Source organism: Suricata suricatta, chromosome 14, assembly GCF_006229205.1.
Source record: "Suricata suricatta isolate VVHF042 chromosome 14, meerkat_22Aug2017_6uvM2_HiC, whole genome shotgun sequence".
In the NCBI taxonomy this organism is placed as follows: domain Eukaryota; kingdom Metazoa; phylum Chordata; class Mammalia; order Carnivora; family Herpestidae; genus Suricata; species Suricata suricatta.
In genome coordinates, this window is record NC_043713.1 from 70,104,584 (window position 1) to 70,128,776 (window position 24,193).

A 24,193-nucleotide genomic window follows, 5' to 3' on the forward strand; every position below is an offset into this window, starting at 1 on the left:
CCTCATCAAGATAAAAAGCTTCTGCACTGCAGAGGAAACAAGAAAACTAATAGGCAACTGAAAGAATGGGAAAAGATAGTTGCAAATGACATATCAGATAAAGGGCTAGTATCCAAAATCTACAAGGAACTCACCAAACTCCACACCCAAAAAATAATCCAGTGAAGAAATGGGCAGAAGACATGAACAGACACTTCTCCAAAGAGGACATCCAGATGGCCCATAGGCACATGAAACGATGCTCAACAGGGAACCACAAATCAAAACCACACTAGATACCACCTCACACCAGTCAGAGTAGCTAAAATGAACAAATCAAGAGACTATAGATGCTGGCGAGGGTGTGGAGAGATGGGCACCCTCTTACATTGTTGGTGGGAATGTAAACTGGTGCAGCCGCTCTGGAAAACAGTGTGGAGGTTCCTCAAAAAACTATCCATAGAACTCCCCTATGACCCAGCAATAGCACTGCTAGGGATTTACCCAAGAGATACAGAAGTGCTAATGCATAGAGGCACATGTACCTCAATGTTCATAGCAGCACTGTGAACAATAGCCAAAACATCGAAAGAGAGTCTAAATGTCCATCACCCAATGAATGTATCAAGAAGATGTGATATATATACAATGGAGTATTACATGGCAATGAGAAAGAATGAAATATGGCCATTTGTAGGAAAGTGGATGGACCTCGAGGGTGTCAGGCTAAGCGAAATAACTCAGGCAGAGAAGGACAGATACCATATGTTTGCACTCATAGGTCTAACAGGAGAACAGGAGAAACCTAATGGAGGACCAGGGGGAGGGGAAGAGAGGAAGAGAGTTGGGGAGAGAGAGGGATGCAAAACCTGAGAGACTATTGAATACTGAAATGGAACCCAGGGTTGAAAGGAAAGGGGGAAGGGGAAAAAAGGAGGTGGTAATGGAGGAGGGCACTTGTGGGGAAGAGCACTGGGTGTTGTATGGAAACCAGTTTGACAATAAACTATGTATAAAAAAATAAAATAAAATAAAGTAACTGGAATACACACCAACTGTACTTGGAAGTAGACACTGGATCACAATGTCCTTCCTCCCAGTTTCCTATTCGACCTATCTGAATTCAAGAGAAATTAAAACAAAGACAACAAAAATTCCCAAATTATGTAGACATTTAGCCTGGTGATCAAATGTAAAAATCAGAGTGTGTTGAGCTAGCTGTTCCTTTCTTTACAAAGGTACATCAATTTTCCTTACTTTTATGATCATATCCTGGAGACCATCCCAGCTGGTGGACAGTCCTCCACTGCATGGACTCTGTTCCTCCTGAGGTCAGAGCAGAGGCCCTCCCTTCCCTCCAGGCTCATGTGCTTAGGACTGACTGAGTAGCTCTTTGTTCTAGTGAGGAGGCACTAAGATTGGTGCCAAGTGAGGATTCAGAATGAGAGGGATGCCAAGCACAGAGCTGGCCAGGCACACTGACTGGGTACCTGCCCATCAGTAGTAATGTTAGGAGAGGGTGATTAGTTCTGGGAGGAACTTTGGGTGTCAGGTTAGCAAACTTCTCTCTGGGACTAATGAGGGTAAGATGGAAGCCATCATTGCTACAAAATGCTGAGCCTGCTCTCAGGAAGGTAATTGAAGCAGATCCCATAAAGGTGAATTTCCTGCAACTGAAACCATCAGGACACCTCAGCACCCCTGTGGCTGATTTTCTGAGCTCTGAGGCACTGACTGTGTCCTCCTCTCCTCTCATTCCACAGTGGAACTTGTCAGTTATCCAACCAAGTAGGAGGGGATCGGTACCAGGACAGGATCTCCCCCATCTGTGCACAGAGCAAGTCTACCCATGAAGCTTTTGAAAATAAAGTACTGCCATTTGTAACAACATGGACACACCTACAGGACATAAGTGAACCTAACCCCTAAAGATAAATGAAATATTATCTCATTTATATGTGGAATCAACAGGAAAAAAGTCATTTAAAAATTACTGTAGCTTTATACTGTTGAGGATACTTTAGAATAGGGTAACATATATAAGGAACCAACATGGTGTCCAATAAAATCCCATGAGAATCCTGTTCCTTACACATCAGCGATGGAATTACTAAACACTGAGAGGGGTTCCAGGACAAAATGACTTGGGGTCACATTCATCTGAGGTGGGTAATAGTGTACCCCTGTGCCTTGTATCCAGCATGTTCAGGATAGAGAAAGTATTCATTCATCCACCCATGACTTGAGGAAAGAATTTTTATTACACAAAGGCACCTGGACCCAGAAGGTCCTATCAAGGAACTCACATGTGAGTGGTAGAAAGGTGGAAATAAGGGAGACTGTGCTCCTAAGGTCACAAGCCTGTGGCTCTGGGTTAAAACCCTTTGCTGTAAAGGACCCCCTGCCTCAGGGTGTCATTAAAGGAATGATAGCCCAGCCCTGAGGGTAGACAGAGATTGTATGTCACATCCTTACGGGTCTTGGCTTTGAGAGAGCAGCACTGAGACCACTGCTCCCAGAATCAATGTATCAAACCATCTCAGGTACAGATTGGAGCCCAAAGATGGTTGGGCAACTGTGTTGCTCACGGGGACAAAGACGCACCCTGGGATTCCTGGTCATTGGTCTTGTTCCATGAGAGCCCTCCAGCTGCCACACCACAGCCATTTCACCATCCCCTGTGTTCCTGGGTGTCTACTGGGGGGTAAGCAGGAGATAGTGAGGACTTTTAGTGGAAAAAAGCTAAAGCCTGTGACATAAGCAACAAGAGGAGAATGTTTCTATGGGGGATCTACTGTCGAGGTAATTCTTGAGAAACGGATTCTGGGGCATAATAAAATTGATTACTATTTTAAAATATGCGGGCAGTCTCTGGAAGAGAATCCCACCTCCTGAGAGGCTGAGGGAGCCCTGCTGCCATCTATTTTTTAAGAGTTCAGCTATTATCACAACCAAATTTTTTCTTGACACCTTGGTGTCAATGTGACCAGGCAGTAGGCAGGGTGGGAGAGATAGCACCCCTTCCTGTCCAAGGGAGGGTGAGTGAGAGGGTTTTTGCTAATGTGAAAGAATCTGCATTTTCTCTTTCCCTTTCTCTGCTGATTTCTTCACTTCCTTAAACTTCCTGTCCCTCCTCACTTACATAAAATCATGGGTCATTATTATCACCACACTCCATCCCTGATCACCCACCAAGGGTCAGTCCCAGTCACCTCATTACCCCTGTCTCCACCTCCATGGAATCCACCATGATGCTTCTTCTCCACCTTAATCTCCCAGCTGACTGTGGTCGTGGGTGCACATCGCCATGCTGACTGCACCCACTATGAATTTATGAAACTCCCTCCAGGGTCTCCCTAGTTCAGACACTCCATGATCCTTCATTTCTCACATTCTCTTTGTAACTCATTGGTATGTCTTTCCTGTCTGCAATACAGAGTCACACTTTCCTCAGCTTCCACCAAGTTAGAAAGTATCTTCTCTCCAGACTCCAAACTAAAACATAGAAGATAGAAGTTACATGAGATCACCAACTAAAGGTTAACATGTTTATGGATAGTTTTCTTATTGAAGACAAAAATATTTGAAATATTTTAATTATTTAGTTTATATATTTCTGATGATTTTACTGAATTGTTTTCCTCAGTAAAATATTTTTTTCTTATTTATTTATTTATTTATTTATTTTATTTCGAAATAGTTTATTACCAAGTGGGTTTCCATATAACACCCAGTGCTCTTCCCCACAAGTACCCTCCACCATGTCCATCACCCCTCTCCACTTCCCCCCTTTCTCTTCAGCCCTAAGTTTCTTTTCAGTATTCAAGAGTCTCTCATGATTTGCTTCACTCCCTCTCCCCAACTCTTCTCCCCCACTTTCCCCTTCCCATGGTCCCCTGTTAGGTTTCTCCTGTTAGACCTATGAGTGCAAACATAAGGTATCTGTCCTTTTCCGCTTCACTTATTTTGCTTACCATGACTCCCTCTAGGTCCATCCACTTTGCTGCGAATGGCCAGATTTCATTGTTTCTCATTGCCATGTAGTATTCCATTGTGTGTGTGTGTGTGTGTGTGTGTGTGTGTGTGTGTGTGTGTATACCACATCTTCTTTATCCATTCATCAGTTGGTGGACATTTAGGCCCTTTCCATGATTTGGCTATTGTTGAAAGTGCTGCTATGATACTATGAACATTGGGGTACATGTGCCCCTATGCATCAGCATTTCTGTATCCCTGGGGAGATCCCCAGCAGTGCTATTGCTGGGTCATAGGGAGTTCTATTGATAGTTTTTTGAGGAACCCCCACACTTTTCCAGAGAGGTCTGTACCAGTTTACATTCCCACCAACAGTGCAGGAGGGTGCCCGTTTCTCCATTCCTCACCAGCATCTATAGTCTCTTGATTTGTTCATTTTAGCCACTCTGGCTGGCATGAGGTGGTACCTCAGTGTAGTTTGATTGTATTTCCATGATGATGAGTGATGCTGAGGATTGTCTCATCTGTCTGTTGGCCATCTGGATGTCCTCCCTGGAGAAGTGTCTATTCATGTTTCTGCCCACTTCTTCACTGAATTATTCATTTTTCAGGTGTGGAGTTTGGTGTGTTCCTTATAGATTTTGGATACTGGCCCTTTATCTGATATGCCATTTGCCACTATCTTTTCCCATTCTGTCAGTTACCTATTAGTTTTTTTTATTGCTTCCTTTGCAGTGCAGAAGATTTTTATCTTGATAAGGTACCAATAGTTCACTTTTGTTCTTGATTCCCTTGCCTTTGGGGATGTGTCAAGGAGGAAATTGCTGCTGTTGAGGTCAAGGAGGCTATTTCCTACTTTCTCCTCGAGGGTTTTTATGGTTTCCTGTCTCACATTGAGGTCCTTCATCCATTTTGAGTTTATTTTTGTGATTAGTGTAAGAAAATGGTCTAATTTCATTCTTCTACATGTTGCAGTCCAGCTCTCCCAGCACCACCTGCTAAAAAGGCTGTCTTTTTTCCATTGGATACTCTTCCCTGCTTTGTCAAAGATTAATTGGCTCTTCACTTGTGAGTCCAGTTCTGGGTTCTCTATTCTATTCCATTGGTCCATGTGTCTGTTTTTGTGCCAATACCATACTGTCTTGATGATGACAGATAGGTAGTAGAGGCTAAAGTCTGGGATTGTGATGCCTCCCATTTAGGTTTCCTTCTTCAATGTTACTTTGGCTATTCGGGGTCCTTTGTGATTCCATACAAATTTTAGGATAGTTTGTTCTAGCTTTGAGACGAATGCTGGTGCAATCTTGATTGGAATTGCATTGAATGTGTTTATTGCTTTGGGAAATAATGACATTTTCACAATGTTTTTTCTTCTGATCCATGAGCACAGGATGTTTTCCGGTTCTTTGTGTCTGTGGGTAGATGGGGTGAGAAAGTTGGGAGAGTAGCTCTGGAAACACCTCAGGGATGGGAAAAGAGGTGGGAAAGAGACATTTAGCATCTGCCAGGCACCAGGGAATAGGAACAAGAGAAGAGAGATACACCCCATTTCCCCACCACAAGTAAAGCAAAAGTCTGAGACAAAAACTAGAAAAATTAGAAACACAATATTTTTCATAACAGAATAAAGCAACTACTAAATTATTGAACAAAAAGGAAGAATGTACAAATATATAAAATAAACCATGCAAGGTGTGAATTGATATTGGAAGATAAAAACTGAAAAAAAGGAAATCCTTAATTAATTACTTAATAAACCACTAAGGAAAAATAAGTTATAAATATTTTGACAGCCTATGCCATTAAAACTGCAACCATACAGATAGATCAGCATGGTCACTGCACAAGAGGGACAAGGAATAAGTGAAGCAATCCATATTTTTACAATGGTCGTATTGATGATCCCACTACAGTGCACACATTCCTTCCTGTTGCCAGTGAATGGAGAACTTACAATGGCACCTATTCTGTGATTCCACACTTGTGAAATGTGCACAATAGGGAAATCACTGTAGACAGGAAGGAATTGGTGGTTACAAAGGGCTGAGTGCAGAGAGGGGCAATGGCCTGACTGCTGGTGGATCAGCGCTTTCTCTACAGGTGATGGAAGTGTTGTCAATTTGATCATGATGCAGTTTGCGCAACTCAGTAAATATGCCACAGACCACTGAATTGTATACTTCAAATGAGTGAACTCTATGACATGCAAATTATCTTAATAAATTTGGTTTTGTTTTATTTTTAGGAAAAAAAAACATGACATGAGAGCCAGAGTGAGTCAAGCACAGGTGGTGCTTTGTGTAAAGGCTGGAAAAGACACCTGAATTTGTGAAATCCCAATGCCAAGCAGCCAGGTCGAAATCCATATCTATTAATGTCAGGTACCCTGAAGGTGCCCATCCTGCCCATCCACCACCTGTCAACCCTGCAAGTCTTCCAGACCATTTACCATCATCTGCAGCAGCTCTCCAGGGAAATTCAGCTTTCCTCAGAGATGCAGCTTCTATCCTGTGGCACAACCAGGGTACCCAGGAGGCCAACCCCTAGGTCACTAACCCCTCCCTACCCACCACCAGCTCCAGGCATCCCTCCTGTGAATCCCTCAGCACCTGGCATGGTAGGACCAGGAATGCTGATGGACAAGAAGATGAGGAAGAAAATGAAGAAAGTTTTTAAAAACCTATACAAACACCAAAAGCATGGCAAGCATTCCCCTTCCTCCTCCTCCTCCTGTTCCTCCTCATCCTTTCCTCCAGCAGTGCTTCTGACTAAGTGCAGGGCCTGGGCCCTTCCCTCAAGCCTTTCCAGTTCTGCTCTCCCATAAAGCCTCAAATGCCATCTTGTACTGGGGAAAAGTAGCCTTGTGCCCCTCCTCCTTCACCCCCAATCTGAGCCCTAATTTGCTGTTAGACCCTGACTGTCTAGGGAAATTGAACAAGGATTACCATGGGTCAGAAAAAGTGTCTTCTCACTTCTCAGATGGAAGTCTCAGCTGATGAAGTATTTTTGGAAGATGATGAGAACTTTGAGCTAAATGCTGAAGATGAGTTTAAGATCTGTCAGACATGGGGTGTCTGGGTGGCTGAGTCGGTTAAGCGTCCAACTTCAGCTCAGGTCATGATCTCATGGTTCATGGATTTGAGCCCTGTGTCGGGCTCTGTGCTGACAGCTAGCTCAGAGCCTAGAGTCTGTCATCAGATTCTGTGTCTCCGTCTCACTCTGACCCTCCTCTGCTCAGGCTGTCTCTCTCTGTCTCTCAAAAATAAATTTTAAAAAACATTTTAAAAAAGATCAATCAAATGTGATTTTCTTAGTGGTGTTGTGGGAGATGTTGTGGAATAAAAAAGAGAAACTCTACCTTCGTAATGGTGGTTGGCAAATTTTGGTGATTTACTGCAAATACATTTCCTAGCAGGTTTTTGTTGATTCCTAATTGGAAGGCTGCTGGGAGGTGGAGTCCATTTGGTTGATAAGCCCTGCCTGCCGTTTTGGAACCTTCACTCCTCCTTAATAATCTCACTCCTTCACTTAATAAGCTGGCTCAGGCCCTTCTCTTTCTCCAGCTCTCGTCTTAATTCAAATAGAGCTCTATTTCCAAGGAATGAAGGAAGAGAGGGAGGGAGAAAGAGAATGAGAGAGAGAAGGAAGGAAGGAAGGAAGAATGGAAGAAAGGAAGATAGAGAGAGAGAGAGAAAGAGAGAGAGAACGAAAGAAAGAAATAAAGATAGAGGGAAAGAAAGAAGTAAAGAAAGAAAGAGGGAAAGAAAGAAAGAGGGAAAGAAAGAAAGAAAATGAAAGAAAGAAAGAAAGAAAGAAAAAAAGAAAGGAAGAAAGGAAGAAAAGAAAGCAAGAAGAGAAACGGAAGAAAAAACGAACAAGCTACTGGCCCTTTAAATTTCCTCTGTGCTCAGAGTCAGACACTCAGATCCCCCAGAGTCTCTAAGGCTTCCCTGTTCTGTATCACAGGCAGTCCTGGGCATTACAGGGACAGATTTCTGTCTCAGGTCCCCAAGAGCCTGCAGCAGTATGTCAGAATTGATGCTTTTGTCCCATGTTGAGCACGAATAATAAGAGTCTTCCTCAGGCTGCGGGCCTGAGATGCTCTTAGAAGCCTTGTTCACAGAGTGGGAGCCACAGAACGAAGCTGGGATCCCTGAGGGCCTATTTCTCCTGAGCATCACTATTTGGAAACACTGTGAGAAAATTTTGTACCAGTCCACATAATTTGCTACAACATCGTTACCATTTCCAGTGCAGGTGAGGGTGACCTTCTGTCGCTCAAACCCTGACAGGGAGGCTTCCTGTGTCAGTGCACACTGCCCTGGACCCTGCAAAAGAGCAGTGGACACACAGACAGGTAATTCCTGCTAATGCCTACAGTGCATTCTTAAAAAGAGGGGAAGTAGACCAGCACCCCACCCCAAACTTAATCACTTGCCTTGCATTCCACAGCCCGTCACCTAAGCAGAGAGCAAGGAGGATGAGGAGGAGAGGGGTCCAGACCTTTGTGGGACACCCTAGGCTGTGCTCATTAGCCCACAAGTGAGAGAACTGCACAAAGCCTCTCTCAAGCCCTCCCTACTTTGGAGAGCAGAGAGGAACCTTACATGCAAATCACTCCCTCTCCCGGGGTCTCTGGGGCTGAATTTGGTGACAGTTGAGGAGGGTGCAGGTGGCACTGGGGAGCCAATCTTGGGCCCCAGTGAGCATAGACAGAGGGTACAAAGCAGGGTTCCAGGCCTGGGTGCCCAGCAGAGACACCCCCCAGCCAACTCCACCCCTCCTGCAATCCACAGGGACAGATCTACAGCGCCCTCTGCTGTCTCAGAGTGCAGGCTCACCTATGACTGGGAGGGGGGTCTTGAGCTGAGCAGAGAGAGGGACACTCTGGACCTGAGCTTGCCTGGCACACCACCCACCCCTACACAGGGTGGGGGCTTCTTATCCCCCAAGTTCTACTTCTGGTGTTGCAGGCACCACCACGCCCCAGTCCTTACATCAGAGGTGTGGCTTCCTCAGCATGAATCACTCTGTGCTACTCCCACAATTTAAATAGGTGTGTTGTTGGAATCACAGGTGAGTGACCACTCAGGGAAGTGGTGTCCTGCACCCAGTGATAAGAAGGGCAGAGGGCATGCTCACCACTCCACAGGCTCTGTGAGGAATATTCCATCTCTTTCATCTTAGGACACTTCCCACCCTGGCAAGCCAGTCCCCATAATCCTCTGCACTTGTCCCCATCCTCACACTTGATGGGGCAGGGTCCATTAACAAAAATGCCCATGGGATTCTTCAAGGACAGACCAGAATTACAAAGAAGTGAGATGTGCTTCTCATGCTTTTTCTCAAGAGCACCCACAGGAGATGGTCAACAACACAGACTTCCCAGGATGCAACCAGGAACCCCTAGCGCTGAGGAGAGACCCTGGAGGTGAATGGGTCTCCTGCACCAGATGGAGGCTTCATGCAGATGGGATTACACACTTGGGAACATGCAGAAATTTGGGAATTGCAAGGACACAGCTCATTCCCAAGACCCAGGGATCCTGGTGCCCTAAGCCCTCCTTTCTCAGTGTGCAACATATTATAGTTACTCACCACATCCCTCTCTAGTCCTTCCTTTGTGTCAGACATGGTTCTACTCATACTGTAAATATTAACACAACTATTTTCCCCAGTGATTTATCTAACCCATCTCTGCACTGTTAATGACAATACACCTAGAATGTATCTCCTGTTATTTATATCATATACATATGAAGCATAATATACATATAAGTAAAACGTAAGATATAGTTACACACACAAACACAACACTTCTAGTCATCGAGTCTTAATTAACATAACTGTGTGTTCTGGTCCCATAAATATTTAATGCTTCTCATTGAATACTTTACATAAAACATCAGATCATTGTCTTTCATACTGAGTCAGATGAAACTCAATATGCTCCAAATCCTGACAGTTTTGTTTGTCCTTGCAGCATTAAGTGTCTGCAGCTTACTGATACCTAGCTGGTGCTCAGTTAAAGTTTTGGAATTAAAAAGAATAGATAAGTGAATAAAAAGAGAAAAAAATACAAATATCCACCTACTTTACCTCATGGCTAATACTAGTATCTCTTCGTTCCTTTGAACCATAAGACAAGATCAGGCGTGTTCAGGGTAGTATGGCCGTAGACAACATAATCCATCCAAATTTTAAATGCAGAGATGGGTGTCATCTTGGACAAATCATTAGACCTCACATACAGTCTCCAGGTAATTCCTAAAGCAATATATAGATTCAATGCAATTCCCATAAAAATTCAAATGACATTTTCAAAGAAATAAAATAAAAACCTGACTTTTGTATAGAACCAGAAAAGTCCCCAAATTGTCAAAGCAATCTTGAGAAAGAACAAACCTAGAGACACCATGCTTCATACTTTCAAATTATATTAAAGCTGTAGTCATGAAAACCATTATGGTTTTGATCTCGAAAGAGACACATAGTTTGATGTCATTGAATAAAAAGATGAGAAAGTAATTCAAGTTCCTCTTGATCAGCAGGGAAGACATAGGCTGAAACCTGGTCCTTTGCAAGGTCTCAGGAATAGAGCTACTATGGATTTTGGAAGGAATTCAGATAGAATATATATAAATCATATAGCAGATGCCCCAAAAATGGGATTCTTACATTCTCACTGATATTTCCTGGCACGCTTTGGGAGAGAAAGCTGAATTACTCAGATGCCTTACAATGAGCACATTGAAATCTATGCAACGTGTACAGTGTGCATCAACAAACTCCATCTGGGGTAAGAAGTACAGCCCAAAGCATGGTCAGGGTCACATCAGCCAAGGATCGCCATGGTAGCTTCCCTCTGCTCTCTGCTGCTTCCTTCATTGGTATGCACTCCTGGAATCCTGGCTCCACTGCCGTATCCAGTTAACTTATTCTTTTATTGGTACATATTTGCTGTTAGAAGAATCTGTGTTGAGACACATCCTCAGTCCCATGAGGAGTGAAGGGAGCCATGAACAGGTTCACCCCCAAGGAGTCTGAGTGGAAAAGAAAATGTCCTGAGGTGACAGGAGGCCACATATGGAGACACCTGGTCCAGTCCTAAGGCAGGGGACTTTGGCTAGAGCAGTGGGGAGGCAGAAGTGGTCTCTGATGGGCTCTGCTCATGTCACACAACGGTGTGTCTGTCTGTGTCTGGACACTAAGGGGCACTCAAAGCTTGCTTCTGAGGTGTCGGGGTTGATCAGAGCTGAAACCTTCCACCTGCCACTGCCTGTGCCTCTCAGGGCTTACAACTGTGACCTCCCCACCCCCTGCCCTGAAACAGCCCCTCCCCTGCCCATCCCCCTGACATCCTCAGGCCTAGACACCTGAAGCAGGACCAGTGAGGCATCATAAAACAGGAGGGTCACATTTGCATGGATGGGCCCTCCCTCTCTCAGCCAATGAAGAGGTGAAAGGAGACTTTAAGGGAGGCTCTGCTCAGCTGTGAGGCAACAGAAGGCAGGATTGCTGATGACCTCCACCATGGCCTGGTCCCCTGTCCTCCTCGCCCTTCTCGCTCACTGCACAGGTGACTCGATGTGGGGACAGGGGAGGGCGTCCTAGAAGGACACGTGGGCCCTGCTTCCTCCTCTTCTCTTTAGACCCCAGGATTATCCTGTTTTTTTTTTTTTCTCCTTCCAGGGTCTTGGGCTCAGTCTGGGCTGACTCAACCATCCTCAATGTCTGGGGCCCTGGGCGAGAGGGTCTCTCTCTCCTGCACTGGAGTTCGTAATTATGTGCACTGGTACCAACAACTCCCAGGAAAGGCTCCCAGAACCATTATCTATGATAATAGTGATCGACCGTCAGGAATCCCCGATCGATTCTCTGGCTCCAAGTCTGGCAACACAGGCACTCTGATCATCACTGGGCTCCAGGCTGAGGACGAGGCTGATTATTACTGCTCATCATGGGACAGTAGTCTTGGAGCTTACACAGTGCTACAGGCCTGTAGAGAAGTGAGACAAATACCTAGTTACTCTCCTGTAAAGAAGGGAAACACATCAGCAATTGCCTCATCAGCTTAGCCTGTGATTCTGTTCATTCTATTGCTGATGACCTTGGTGCAGGTCCATCCAAGGGCACCTCCTGTGAGTGAGGTTCATACTGTCTCTTTGTCCTCAAAGTCATACTGAGAAAACCGTTCCTAGACAAAGAGTCTTCATGAAACAGAAATATCTTGTTTTATCAGCTGAGATGTTTTACTTCTAGGCTGGATCATATTAATTTTTTCTTCTGATATTAAAATGAATGAAACATTTTTATTTTTCCTCTGACTCTACCCATGTTGTGCTTGAAGAATAAGTCGGCCTTATTTGCATCTGGTATTATTATGTCATGGTGCTACCTAGTTTTGTCTTATTATCTATCACTTGTTAAGTAAATGCCAATTTAAAATTATAAAATTATGGGGCACCTGAGATGCTCAGTCGGTTAAGTGTCTGACTTCAGCTCAGGTCATTTTCTCAAAGTTCGTGGGTTCGAGCCCTGCATCGGGCTCTGTGCTGACAGCTAGCTCAGAGCCTGAGCCTGTCTTCAGATTCTGTGTCTCCCTCTCTCTCTCTGCCCCTCCCCTGCTCATGCTCTTTCTCTCTCTTTCTCTCAAAAATAAATAAAATGCATTAAAAACATTTTAATTGTAAAATCATAAAAATAAGTTTAAAAACTTTTGTCCATAGGAAAAACCCTGCACTTGAATGTTTATAACAACTTATTCATAATCAATAAAACCTGAAAGCAACCTAAAATTGGCACAGGGATATTTGTTCTAGGTTTACATATAATCACCCAAAACTGCAATCAACTAAGATGTCACCCAGGAGGTGCCACTTTTATAAATAATTTGATAATTATTTCAAACATTGGAAGAAGCAAAACCCTCCAAACACCTGCAGGTAGTGGGGGAGCTAAAAGTTGGGAAAGAGTTGATCATGTGAACAGAGGAAAACATTTTGAGCAACAGAATTATTCTATATGATACTAATGGCACTTAAATGACACTCTGTCATTGTCAGAATTCACTGAACACTGCACACCCCCATGTCAGAAACTTAAGGTGTACATAGAACACTTTAGGAATTTGGGAGCACATGCTGGAATGTAGAATGTCGCAAGACTCACAGGCCTGCAGTAAAACATGTGGGCCCACATCAGTGCAGGGGTGGGGAGAAAGCTGCTCAGCTGAGTGACTGAAAGTGATGGAGTCTCTAAATGTAAAGACATAAGAAACTGTACGTAAGTTCTGTACTCCAGTAAACGATAAGGTTGTGTCCCGTAAGGGAACAGGCTGATGATTTTGATGTGACTGCACTGTGTACTGTCACCGAACAGTTAAGTAAATGGGTAGATGGGTGGTGGTGGTGTCATATTTCTCACTTCAGAAATGGAAAGTCACAGATGTCACTAAGGGAGGAGGATTGAGAGAAGCATGTGGTCATGGATGAGAGCTGGAGATGGCAGTTTGAAAATGTGTGCAGTTTGATGGAGACAGATCATTGCGTGTGGAAACAGTCACCAATATGTCCACATTCCTGGGTTTTTTTGCTCATATGTTGATCCTTTATCTGTCAGCTGAGTGAAACTGGAAACAATGATGTCCCATAAGGCATGGGATGCATTTTCCCAGATACTACTCCCTAGTACCATTCTCCCAGAAAGAGATGCAGGCTACATTTGGGAAATGCTTAATTGCCAAAAAAGAAAATATGCAGGGAAAGTATGGAGGACCTTACAGTATCAGAAAATGAAAAATCCTTCAAAACAAATGCAAGCACATCAGTGCACAACCACCACACATGCACATGTGCTGGCACACACAGACACACACACACACACACACACACACACACACACACACAAGGAGAAAGTGTGTCTAGGAGCTCATGATCCAACTTAAAGAGCATATGGTGCATAACTGGAAAGGTTTAAACCACATAAATATGAAAGTATTGAGTTATAACTCAATGTCTAAGTTTATGTCCACAGTCCATATTGTTAACTGGTGGTATAAATAATGGAATCAGATGAGACACATCCCTGTGCAGAGATTTCAAGGAACAGGTGTAAACACCTGGCTCTGAATGATGTCAGGCATAACCCCCCCCCCCCCGCCCGCCCCACAGTAAGTATGGACAAAGGCACAAGAAAGGAGTTTGAAGAAGTTCACAGCTAGAGAAGCTTAAGGAGATATCACAAGTAAACATCATAAAGAATCCTAAACTGGATCTTAGAACAGAAAAAAAAGAACATTAGGTAAAAACTAAGAAGAACTGGATAACCTGTGGATATTAATTGGTATGGGTTGAACTGTGTCTCCAACAATTCATTTGATAAAAAGTTGTAAAAACTCCCATATTTCAAGATGTGACCTTAACTGGAAATAGGGTTGTTACAGATATAATTACCAAGGCAAGACCAGTAAGATGTGACTGCATGTGCCACAGTCTTTCTCTCTCTTTGGTTTTCCTCTGACTCTTTGGAATAGTGATGAAATTAATCTCAATATTTTAGAGAAAAAAGCCTATGAATCATCCTACACTGTCATGGAGAACCCTTGTATTACAGGAAAATAATCAAGATAAATTTGTTGTCTTTTCCCTGTTAACCCATGGGACATTTATCACATAAACACAATAGTCCATGAGTAGGATTCCCTTTCCTGAATGCCCCTTAATGGATGAGCAGAGAAAGAATTTCTAAGAAGATACAGGCCCCTTGTACAGTATAATGGTTTATATCAATCTTCATACTGAGAACACTTATAAAACTGGACTAGACTAATAGAAAGGAAATGAGTCATAACTATAAAATACAACGTATTAACTTCCAGACTAAGTATAAAGTGCAAATAGAAATCCAGATTGAGAAGTAAGTACAGTGGATACTTCTCTGCAGAGAGCATGGAGTTTTCTAACAAACAGAGACAACAAGTGCCAGGGCTGTACAATGGAGCAGCAATAACAACAAATGTTCAAGTTCAAGGAAAACCCACGTAGACATTTATCAGATATGAACCAGGAGAGAACCTGGGAAATATGGGTCCTTGAACTTGGTTTAGATTGGAACTGGTAGGGGTGTTTAGGTGGCTCAATTGGTTAAGCATTGGACTTTGGCTCAGGTCATGATGTTTCAATTCGTGGGTTCAAGCCCTGAGTCTGGCTCTGTGCCAACAGCTCAGAGCTTGGGGCCTGCTTTTGAATCATTCTCTCTCTCTCTCTCTCTCTCTCTCTCTCTCTCTCTCTCTCTCTCTGTTTCTCTACCTTCCCTGCTCATGCTTTCTCTCTCTCTCAAAAAAAATAAAATAAAATAAACATTAAAACAATTTAGATTGGAGACTGGTAGTGATGCCAGGCCACCCCTGCAGTAAGCAAACCCCAATGTCAGGTAACACTATACATCCAGTCACATAAACACTGTAATGTAAACCGTATGTTTAGCAGCATGGATGTTATTAGTGACCTGAAGAAAATTAATGTCTTCATCCCATCGAGTCTCTCCTTCAGTCCTTTACACAAGGAGCCTTAGCCAGATTTTACACAAAGGAGTCCTGAGATCACACAGGACCTGCTCTCAAGATCATCAAGGAGCAGGTGTAGTGACACCAGACTCACAACGCAGCTCTTAGGGGCCACATGTCCAGCGGTACTCGTCTTTGCTCTGGACATTATCCTGATCTAAGTTGAATTTTGGTAAAGACACCACCTCATTCCTGACCGATGAACCATACAGGAAGTCATGGACTGACTCTCCCTGAGGAGTCTGAGTGGAGCATACAGTCTGGATTAAGATATGGGAGGTTACCTAGAGGGTCACCTGAATGGAACCCTGTCAGGGGACAGAGGACTGAGCAATTGGAGCACAGGAGCTTTCTCTGATGGACTTGGCTACCATTTCAAACAATGGTGTGTCTGAGTCTGAACACCAGGGGGCTCACAGGACACATTTCTGAGGGCTCAAGGGTGATGGGAGCTAAAACCTGCTACCTGTACTGTACCAGTGCCCTTTGCAGGAGGCTCACAAATGTGACCTCCTCACTTCTCGACCTGAAATAGCCCCTCCCATGAACAGGCCCCTGACATCTTCAGGCAGAGGGAATGGAGGGAATGGCCCAATGAGGGGTCAGAGAAATGGGGATCTCATTTGCATGGATGGGCCCTCCCTCTCTCAGAGGATGAAGAGGGGAAGGAAGAGTTTAGAGGAAGCTCTACTCAGCTGTGGGGCACAGAAGACAGGCTCAGTGATGATCTCCACCATGGCCTGGTCTCCTTTCCTCCTCACTCTCCTCACTCACTGCACAGGTGATTGGATGTAGGCACACTGGAAGGGGCTCTGGGAGGACATGCGGGTCCTACTTCCACTCTCTTGTGTCCAGACCCATTCATTACTCTCTCTGTGTCTCTCCCCCTTGCAGGTTCCTGGGCCCAGTCTGTGTTGACTAAGCCACCCTTGGTGTCGGAGTCCCTGGGCCAGAGAGTCACCATCTCCTGCACTGGAAGCAGCTCCAACATCGGTAGCAATTATGTGAGCTGGTACCAGCAAGTCCTAGGAACAGCCACCAAGATGATAATCTATGATAATAGCAAACGACCCTCGGGGGTCCCTGATCGATTCTCTGGCTCAAAGTCTGGCAACTCAGCCTCCCTGACCATCACTGGGCTGCAGGCTGAGGATGAGGCTGATTATTATTGTGGAACATGGGACAATTGTCTTAATCATCCCACAGAGCTCCAGGCCTTGAGGGAAGTGAGACAAAAACCTGCTGTCCCCGGTGATGGACCTTCCTTGTGCAGCCCCCATCTTCTACAAGACAGCTGCTCCCCTCCTTGTTTGGCCTAAAACTGAGGCCTGAAACCAAACACAACCAACCTTCTCTAGTATATGTCCTTTTCCTCTCAATTCTGTCACCAAAGTCTTTCCATAAAGGCACACATCTTCTGTTTTATACAAGCTGAGCAGAGGTTCCTGGATGCTGGGGCAGGTTGTCCTGGGGACAGAGTCCCTGAGGGTTGTGCCTGTCTGCTAGGACTACCATAAGATCATACCACATACTGGATGACTAAACCATAAGATATAATTTTTCTCACTGTTTTGGAGCCTTAATGTCCAGGTTCAAGGTTGTGGCAGGTTTGATTTCCCCTGAGCTCTCTCTCCTCAGCTGCAGATGACTACACTCATCCTGGGTCCTCACATGGCATTTCCATGTGTGCTCACCCATGATGTCTCCAACTCTTCTGTAAAGACACCAGCCCTTTATTAGGGCACCTATTTATTAGGGCACCACCCTTATAACCTCATGTACCCATAATTACATCTGTGAATGCCTTATCTCAAACAATCACAATGTGGGTTAGGATTTCATGCTGGGTTTTGAGGAGCACATATCAGTTCATATCAAAGTGTCAGAACAGACCCAGGGACACAGAGTACAGCTTGTCTCACTCAGAATCATAATGCCACATGATATGCACAAATGGCATTTACTGGAACCCTCACTACATGACTTATGTCGGATTAGGAGCTCAAGTCACAGTACATAAGTGACAGGGAGTGTTCCCATGCTCAGGGAGCTGACACTCTCTGGGGGAAGGAAGAGAACACACAAGAAAAACATTGTGCCTCACACTGACTTCTCACATGAGGACAAAATGTCTCTGTAGCCTCAGGTAACATCCACACAACACACCATCTGGAAGACAGAGACTTGTTCTCCCTCGCCCACTGATCAGCAACCTCAGACTTCAGGTGACTTGATCAAATCACCTCACCATCTGCCCTGACACTCTTACAGTGACTAGGGAGGGGAATGTTCGATTGATTTGGGTAACATAGTGCCTGTCTTGTGGGAATTGAACTCAGTAACTGACAAACTATGTAGCTGGGAGTTTTGGAGTCCAGATCAGAGAAGAAGATGATAGAACCTTCAACAAAGGGGTTCCCACCATTGCATCATCTTTCTTCCATCCTCCTGGTAAGTAAGGTTGAGACATGGTCTTTTGTCTATGGCATCTGTGTCAGAGACACAGGCCAGGTTGTTCCCATGTCATAAAACTAGAGCTCAGACCCCTGGCCATTCTGATGTCTGCACCTGATCAACTCCAGGCCAAAATACACTCCCAGGCATGAGGTGCTGATTTGAAATGGAGGCAGACCCATGAGAGGTAGACAGCTATTTGTTTCCTTACATAATTTCAAAAAATATTGCAAAGTATTCCTATTTTCATCCTAGCATAAATATGCATAGATTTCTACTGGTTCTATAAGAAAACAATTCCTAAACTCAGGAAATAACATAAGAGATAATTTGAATAAATGGTGAAATATTTTCTTTCATAAAGACACTGAATTAAAGCTTTAGCAACAAGTAGACAGGTTATATAAGCCCTTTCATCATTGTTTATTTTTATGTTTTCTTTGAGAAGGTGTGTGAGCAGGTACAGGCACAGGTGCCATGCACGTCCCTCTGACATTAGAAGGAGGGTGAATATGTGGCAAACCCCAGTTACTCAGTGTGCCACATAGGGTAACTGTTCCTTCCCTGTAACAGGCTCTTTGACAGCAGAGATGAGCCACACGTCCAGGCTTCATGGTCCCGTATTCAGTGTGTCGATTCAGAAGGCTGCATAGTCTGGCTGTAGTAGTCATTTCTTTCTGCCTTGGGAAGTGGAACAAAATTGGGTGTAAAACATGAGCTGGCACCAACTGCTCCCAGGCTGAAAGCCCAGGTGGGTTTCCGGTGACACCCAATCCTCACGGTCTCCTCTTAGTTCTCTTGTTCCAGGTCAGGCTGCTCAGCCTCCATTGCTAATAAATGTAAAGCTGCACAATAGGAATACGCAATTAATGAAAAAGAAGGCAAGAAAACAGTAATAAAGGAATTTAAATTCTTTAAATATAGATTTAGAAAGAGAACCAATAAGATAACAAAAATGATATTAAATTAAGTATGCATAATTAAATTATATTGCATATAAATGGACAAATTGCTCCAGTTAAAAGAGATGGATGACACAACAGAGCAAAAAGGGCCACTCTTAAATTAAAGATACAAATATGATGAATTTAAAAGAATGGTAAAGAAAGAAAAAGTATACCTCCCAACAATGAAACAACAATAAGATGTGGTTACATAAGCATCAGGTAAAAGACTAAGGGAAGAAGTTTTCTAGAAACCCAGTGACACATTTCATAATGGTAAAATAATCTATTCAAGAAAAAAGTGAAGGAGCTCATATAATAACATATCCTTGCAAAACTATATGAAGGATAAATTAAAAGACATAAAGAGAGAAATAACAGGTACGCAATTACACTTGCTGATGTTAACACAATGCTCTTAGTAACTGAATGAATACAGAAAAAAAGATAGTGCACATAAAAAAGAGAATAGAAAAATTTACTTTAAAGAAATACAAATCTGAACAGTAATTTCTTAAACAATTACCTAAAGACAGGAGTTAAGAATGAAGGATTTCCTTATTTATTTCAAATCAGTTTTTATGCATTATCTTGGTTCTGTGAGCAAGGGTGGCCCCCTGTGTTTCACTCCTCTTCCTTTTCTTATCATCTTATCACCTCTCTTATTCTTTCCTTACCACTTTCCCAGGAGCTAATGCATATCACAGGATGCTCCTGTCACTGCAACATGAAGGACTGACTTGGAAGCATCTCATGTTCCTGTTCCCATGTATTTCCTACATGCCCAACTTTACATATATGACACAAATGCCTTTAATTGTCCTCAATCTTATTTTTCTCTCTCATGTCCTGCATGACAGTGAACACAACTGGAACCCTTATCCTCACCATCATCCTTTCCCTAGCCCTCCGTCCTAGGCCACTGTCACCTCTTCATGTTCTTCCTTTTGGGCACGATTCATTTTCTTCCTCCTCCAGATTCCCTGTATAATCAGCCTACAAAGCCTCTTGACATGGCCTTGCCTGCTCAGTTGTCTTCAGGCACATTGTTGAAACTGATACCCTAATGTCTTTCTAAAATATACGTTTTTTTTGTCAGTCATACTGTATTGTAGATTTGAAATTTGCCGACATGATAGATCTTAAGGGTTCTCAAGCAAGCAAGCAAGCAAGCAAGAAAAGGAAGGAAGGAAGGAAGGAAGGAAGGAAGGAAGGAAGGAAGGAAGGAAGGAAGGAAGGAGAAAGAAAGAAGAAAGAAAGGAAGAAAGAAAGAAAGAAAGAAAGAAAGAAAGAAAGAAAGAAAGAAAGGAAGGAAGGAAGGAAGGAAGGAAGGAAGGAAGGAAGGAAGGAAGAAAGAAAGAAAGAAAGAAAGAAAGAAAGAAAGAAAGAAAGAAAGAAGAAAAAGAAGAAAAGAGAGAAAGATAAGGAAGGAAGGAAAAGAAAGAAAAATGCTATATATATTAAGTAATAGATCTATTGATTTGCTTGATTTTGGTACCTCACAATTATAATGTATATCCGATCTCAGAGCTGTTCCTTAAGTGCATACAATTTTTTATTGTTTATTATACTTGGAAACGCTGAAAAATTGAAATGAATAAATAATAAAAATAATAAGTTACATTTCAGCAATAATTTCTCCTGTTCTCAATCTCCATGAAATCCAAATAGAATAAAACCCAAGCACCTCACTCTGACATAGAAGTACTTTTGCATTTGGGCTTCAAATTTCCTCACCCATTATGCACTTACATTCCATTTGTTCGAAACTACTGTCCAATGATGTGTTTTCCGTTCCTTCAACGCATCATATCTATGCCCCACCCCCTCCAATTCCATCTGTCTTCTGGGAAGGAGTTGTGCTTTATTTGTCGTGCTGTAGGAACCTTGGTCCCAATTCCACACCCAGAGAACCAGTCTCCTCCCTCACGTGGCCCAGCTGTGAGAGCAGCTGAGGTATGTGTTTCCAGAAGCCTCTGCACTCTCAACCCTCTGGAGCCCCACTCATGGTGCTTGGTGGCGATTCACCACGTTTCCTTCTCTAACAAACTCAGAAGTCCTCAATGAGAAGGCTGTTTATTAATATTAGGTACCTTGGGCACTAGGGCATGTGGCATATAGATGTTTGTGGTCTGTGGTCAGGCCAGTGTCCCTGACATCCTTCCCAGTTACAGACTGAAGTTTGACCAGTGGGCAGCAGGGGGCACTGTCAGAGACCCCCAGGAAGAACACAATGGAAAGCTCCTGCTGTGTAATCTCCAACCCCCTTAGGACTTTCAACCAACTGGCACTCTGTACCAGTGGGGACTCAGCAGCTGGGTCCCCTCTGGCTGGGAGGGTCTCCTGCTTTCAGGTCTGTGGAAGGTCCCAGCAGCTGCTTCCTCCCTGGTGCCTCCCAGGAGACAAACTCTGAGTCTCTGTGGAAATCAGCCCTCTCTTCTTCCTAAGGGAAAAAGCTGAGACCAGCTAGTAAGCAGGAAACAAATCTGTGTGCAAAGCACCTCCCCACAAATCCATGGAGAAGATCAAAGAAGACTGGTATATGCCAGCCCTGATCTGGGGCTGCAGGAGGAGCCTCCAGCATGGCCTGGACCTTTCTTGTGCTCCCGGCTCACAGCACAGGTAGGGACATCCCCGGATCCATGGCAGCACTTGAGTGAGTGTCACCCTCACAGTCACAGACCACCAAGCAGCTTCATCTTTTCCCCTGCATCGTTTCCCATGAGTATCTGTGTTTACATGTTCCCTGTGCCAGCAGGTGTTGACCCAGTCACCCTCCTTCTAAAGACATCCTCTGTGCTCTAGACCCATGAGGAAGTGAGACAAAAACCAGGCCTGCACCCTCCTGACCTGGTGTGCTACCCACGACAGGGGCTCTACCAAGCCTAACTCAGGGGGTCACTTGCAATGTTATTTCTTCTCTTGGTACCTTATTTTCCTCAGACCACTTATCTGACAGTATCACTTACTTTTGTTCAAATCAAATTTTGGATTAATCCATTGAAAATATAGTCTCACTCTGTTAATGTTGCACTGGAAGTAATTAATAGAGATTAAGGACCCTTAAGTAAGAGATTAAGAGATTAATAGCTCTTAATGAAGAAATTGGAGGGGCACCTGGGTGGCTCAGTTGGTTAAGCGGCTGACTTTGGCTCAGGTCATGATTTCACAGTTCATGGGTTCCAGCCCTGCATCCGGCTTTATGCTGACAGCCCAGAACCTGGAGCCTGCTTCAGATTATGTGTCTCCCTCTCTCTCTGCTCCTCCCCGACTCATGCTCTGTTTCTCTCTGTCTCAATAATAAATAAAAACATAAGACAAAAGAAACTGGATCTGAATGGAAAGGCTGACTCAGGCCATGCCCTCTGAAGAGTTTAGAGTGATTCGTATACTTCTTTCCTAAGTGTTTCAGTTTGGGGTTGAGATGCAGTCTTCACATGCACTTTGGAACTGTATTCTCTATTCTAGCAATCAACCTCCAAAAATGAAAATTAGAGATAATATCATTTATAATAGCATCAAAAATATTTAACCCATAAGGAAAAATTGGAAATAATTTGAGAATTTTATGCATTAAAAATTATAAACCACTTAAAGAGAGATTAAAGATTTAAATAAATGTACAGATACATCTAGCTTATGGATCTAAATATTCAGCTTGGATAAGATGTCAATTCTCCCAGAATTGATCAATACAATTATCGTAATAGAGTTGGTAAAAATGTCCTTGAAATGATGGTGAATTTTAGAAAAGAAAAAAGAAAAGCAGTACAAACACTAAGAAAACATGTGACTGGAATTTAGCCCTGGGAGAATCCTGCCCTGTGTCCTCAGGGCCAGCCTGTCTCAGAGGAGGATAGGCCACAGGAAGTTGGTTTGAAGTCAGAAGAAACAAGTTAGGATGTTGCCCAGACATGCAATGTCAATCAAGAACACAGACTGGGTGGAGGATCCTGACCTCAGAAACACAATGCTCCTTATCTCCACATAACCCAGAGTCAAATGTGGGATCTTTGAAAGAATGCTCTGGGTCAAATTGGCCTTGGGTAATAGAAATACATTCCTCTAGTCATGGGTGACTAATGAGCAATTAATTACTCTATCCTGAACATGAGAGACACAAGATGCAGCAAACTTGTTCTACCCAGCCATGAGGTGAGTCTGACTCCTAGTCAGTCAATCCTGGAAGCTCTGTGTATGTTAATTCCATCACGGAGATGAATCTGAAGTTCACAAGAACAGGCTCCTTATGGTGCTTCCCTGGGCACCATGCTGGGCTCTCTTCCTTCAACTCGAAGGACCAGACTTAATATACAAAGTCATGATTAAAAAGTAAAGTAATAATAACAACAAATCAAATGATTTATTTTTTATTTAAAAAATTTTTATAATGTTTATTTATGTTTGAGAGAGAAAGAGTGTGCAAACATGAGAGGGGGAGGGTCAGAGAGAGAGAGAGGAGACACAGAATCTGAAGCAGGCTCCAGGCTCTGAGCTGTCAGCATTGATCCCAATGAGGGGCTCCAACCCATGAACCATGATCTAAGCTGACGTTGGATGCTTAACCAACTAATCCACCCAGGTGCCCAAATACATCAGATGATTTAGAAACAAGCTTACAGAACCTTATTAAACCAAGAATAAAAGTTACATCTTTTCCATTAGTTTTTCATCCATTTTATCATCTACTGTTTCAATCTGTAATCTCTCTGCAATAAGCATGGATCTGTGAAAATATACTCATGATTGCACCTGCTTATTCCCATTGACATTGTCATTGAGTTTAAATAATTCTTACTCAGCTGAATTTTGTATGAAATCACACACATTCATTTTAAGTTAATAGTTGTCCCAGTGGTGACTGACACATAAAGTCTGCAATGATGCCCTTGTTAGAGCGTCTGTAGCTGTCACTCCTGCTCTCCTAGAACTTCCTGCAGGTTTGACTTTTGTGCTCTGAGGTCAATGCCACACACAGGACTTCTGCAGACTTGAGACTGTGTGGACAGATCCTAGGAGGGAATCATGAACCACAGTGTGTGGAGAGCTGTTGGTTCAAGCAGGTGGGAGTAGAGAAACATGACAAAGATGTTCAGTGTATCACCCCTCCAAGAATGCACATGAGGGCTTCTACCCACAACCTACAGTAAAGGGCTCCCTGTCTCCTCAGTGCTGAGGGGTCTTCTGAGAAAGGAGAACTCGGAAACCAGGAGGAATCAAGCAGAGGGAAAGAAATCAGTCTCCTGCGCAGAACTGGCCATGTGTCAATCTGGAC

The 24,193-nt window shown here is 43.6% G+C and overlaps 1 protein-coding gene, 1 non-coding gene and 2 gene segments (V, D, J or C); all 4 read left to right on the plus strand.

Annotated features, from left to right (window-relative positions):
- The window catches only part of LOC115277666, an 869,742-nt gene that overhangs the window by 368,412 nt on the left and 477,137 nt on the right, over nucleotides 1-24,193 (plus strand).
- LOC115277665 (immunoglobulin lambda-1 light chain-like) overlaps nucleotides 1-24,193 on the plus strand; it is a 653,789-nt gene that overhangs the window by 178,611 nt on the left and 450,985 nt on the right. Inside the window, exons 1-2 of one of the 4 annotated variants that reach the window (XM_029921986.1) lie at nucleotides 11,422-11,533; nucleotides 11,647-11,935. The exons of the other annotated variants lie outside the window; for them this stretch is intronic. Coding sequence (XP_029777846.1) covers nucleotides 11,476-11,533; nucleotides 11,647-11,935 — 347 coding nt within the window. The 5' untranslated portion in view covers nucleotides 11,422-11,475. Of the gene's footprint in view, nucleotides 1-11,421; nucleotides 11,534-11,646; nucleotides 11,936-24,193 lie in introns of those variants that run through there. 4 annotated transcript variants of the gene reach the window in all.
- LOC115278567 lies at nucleotides 5,729-5,837 on the plus strand. The gene has a single exon (XR_003902971.1). It is a non-coding gene; the product is annotated as a U6 spliceosomal RNA (small nuclear RNA).
- The window catches only part of LOC115277676, a 24,679-nt gene continuing 18,613 nt past the window's right edge, over nucleotides 18,128-24,193 (plus strand).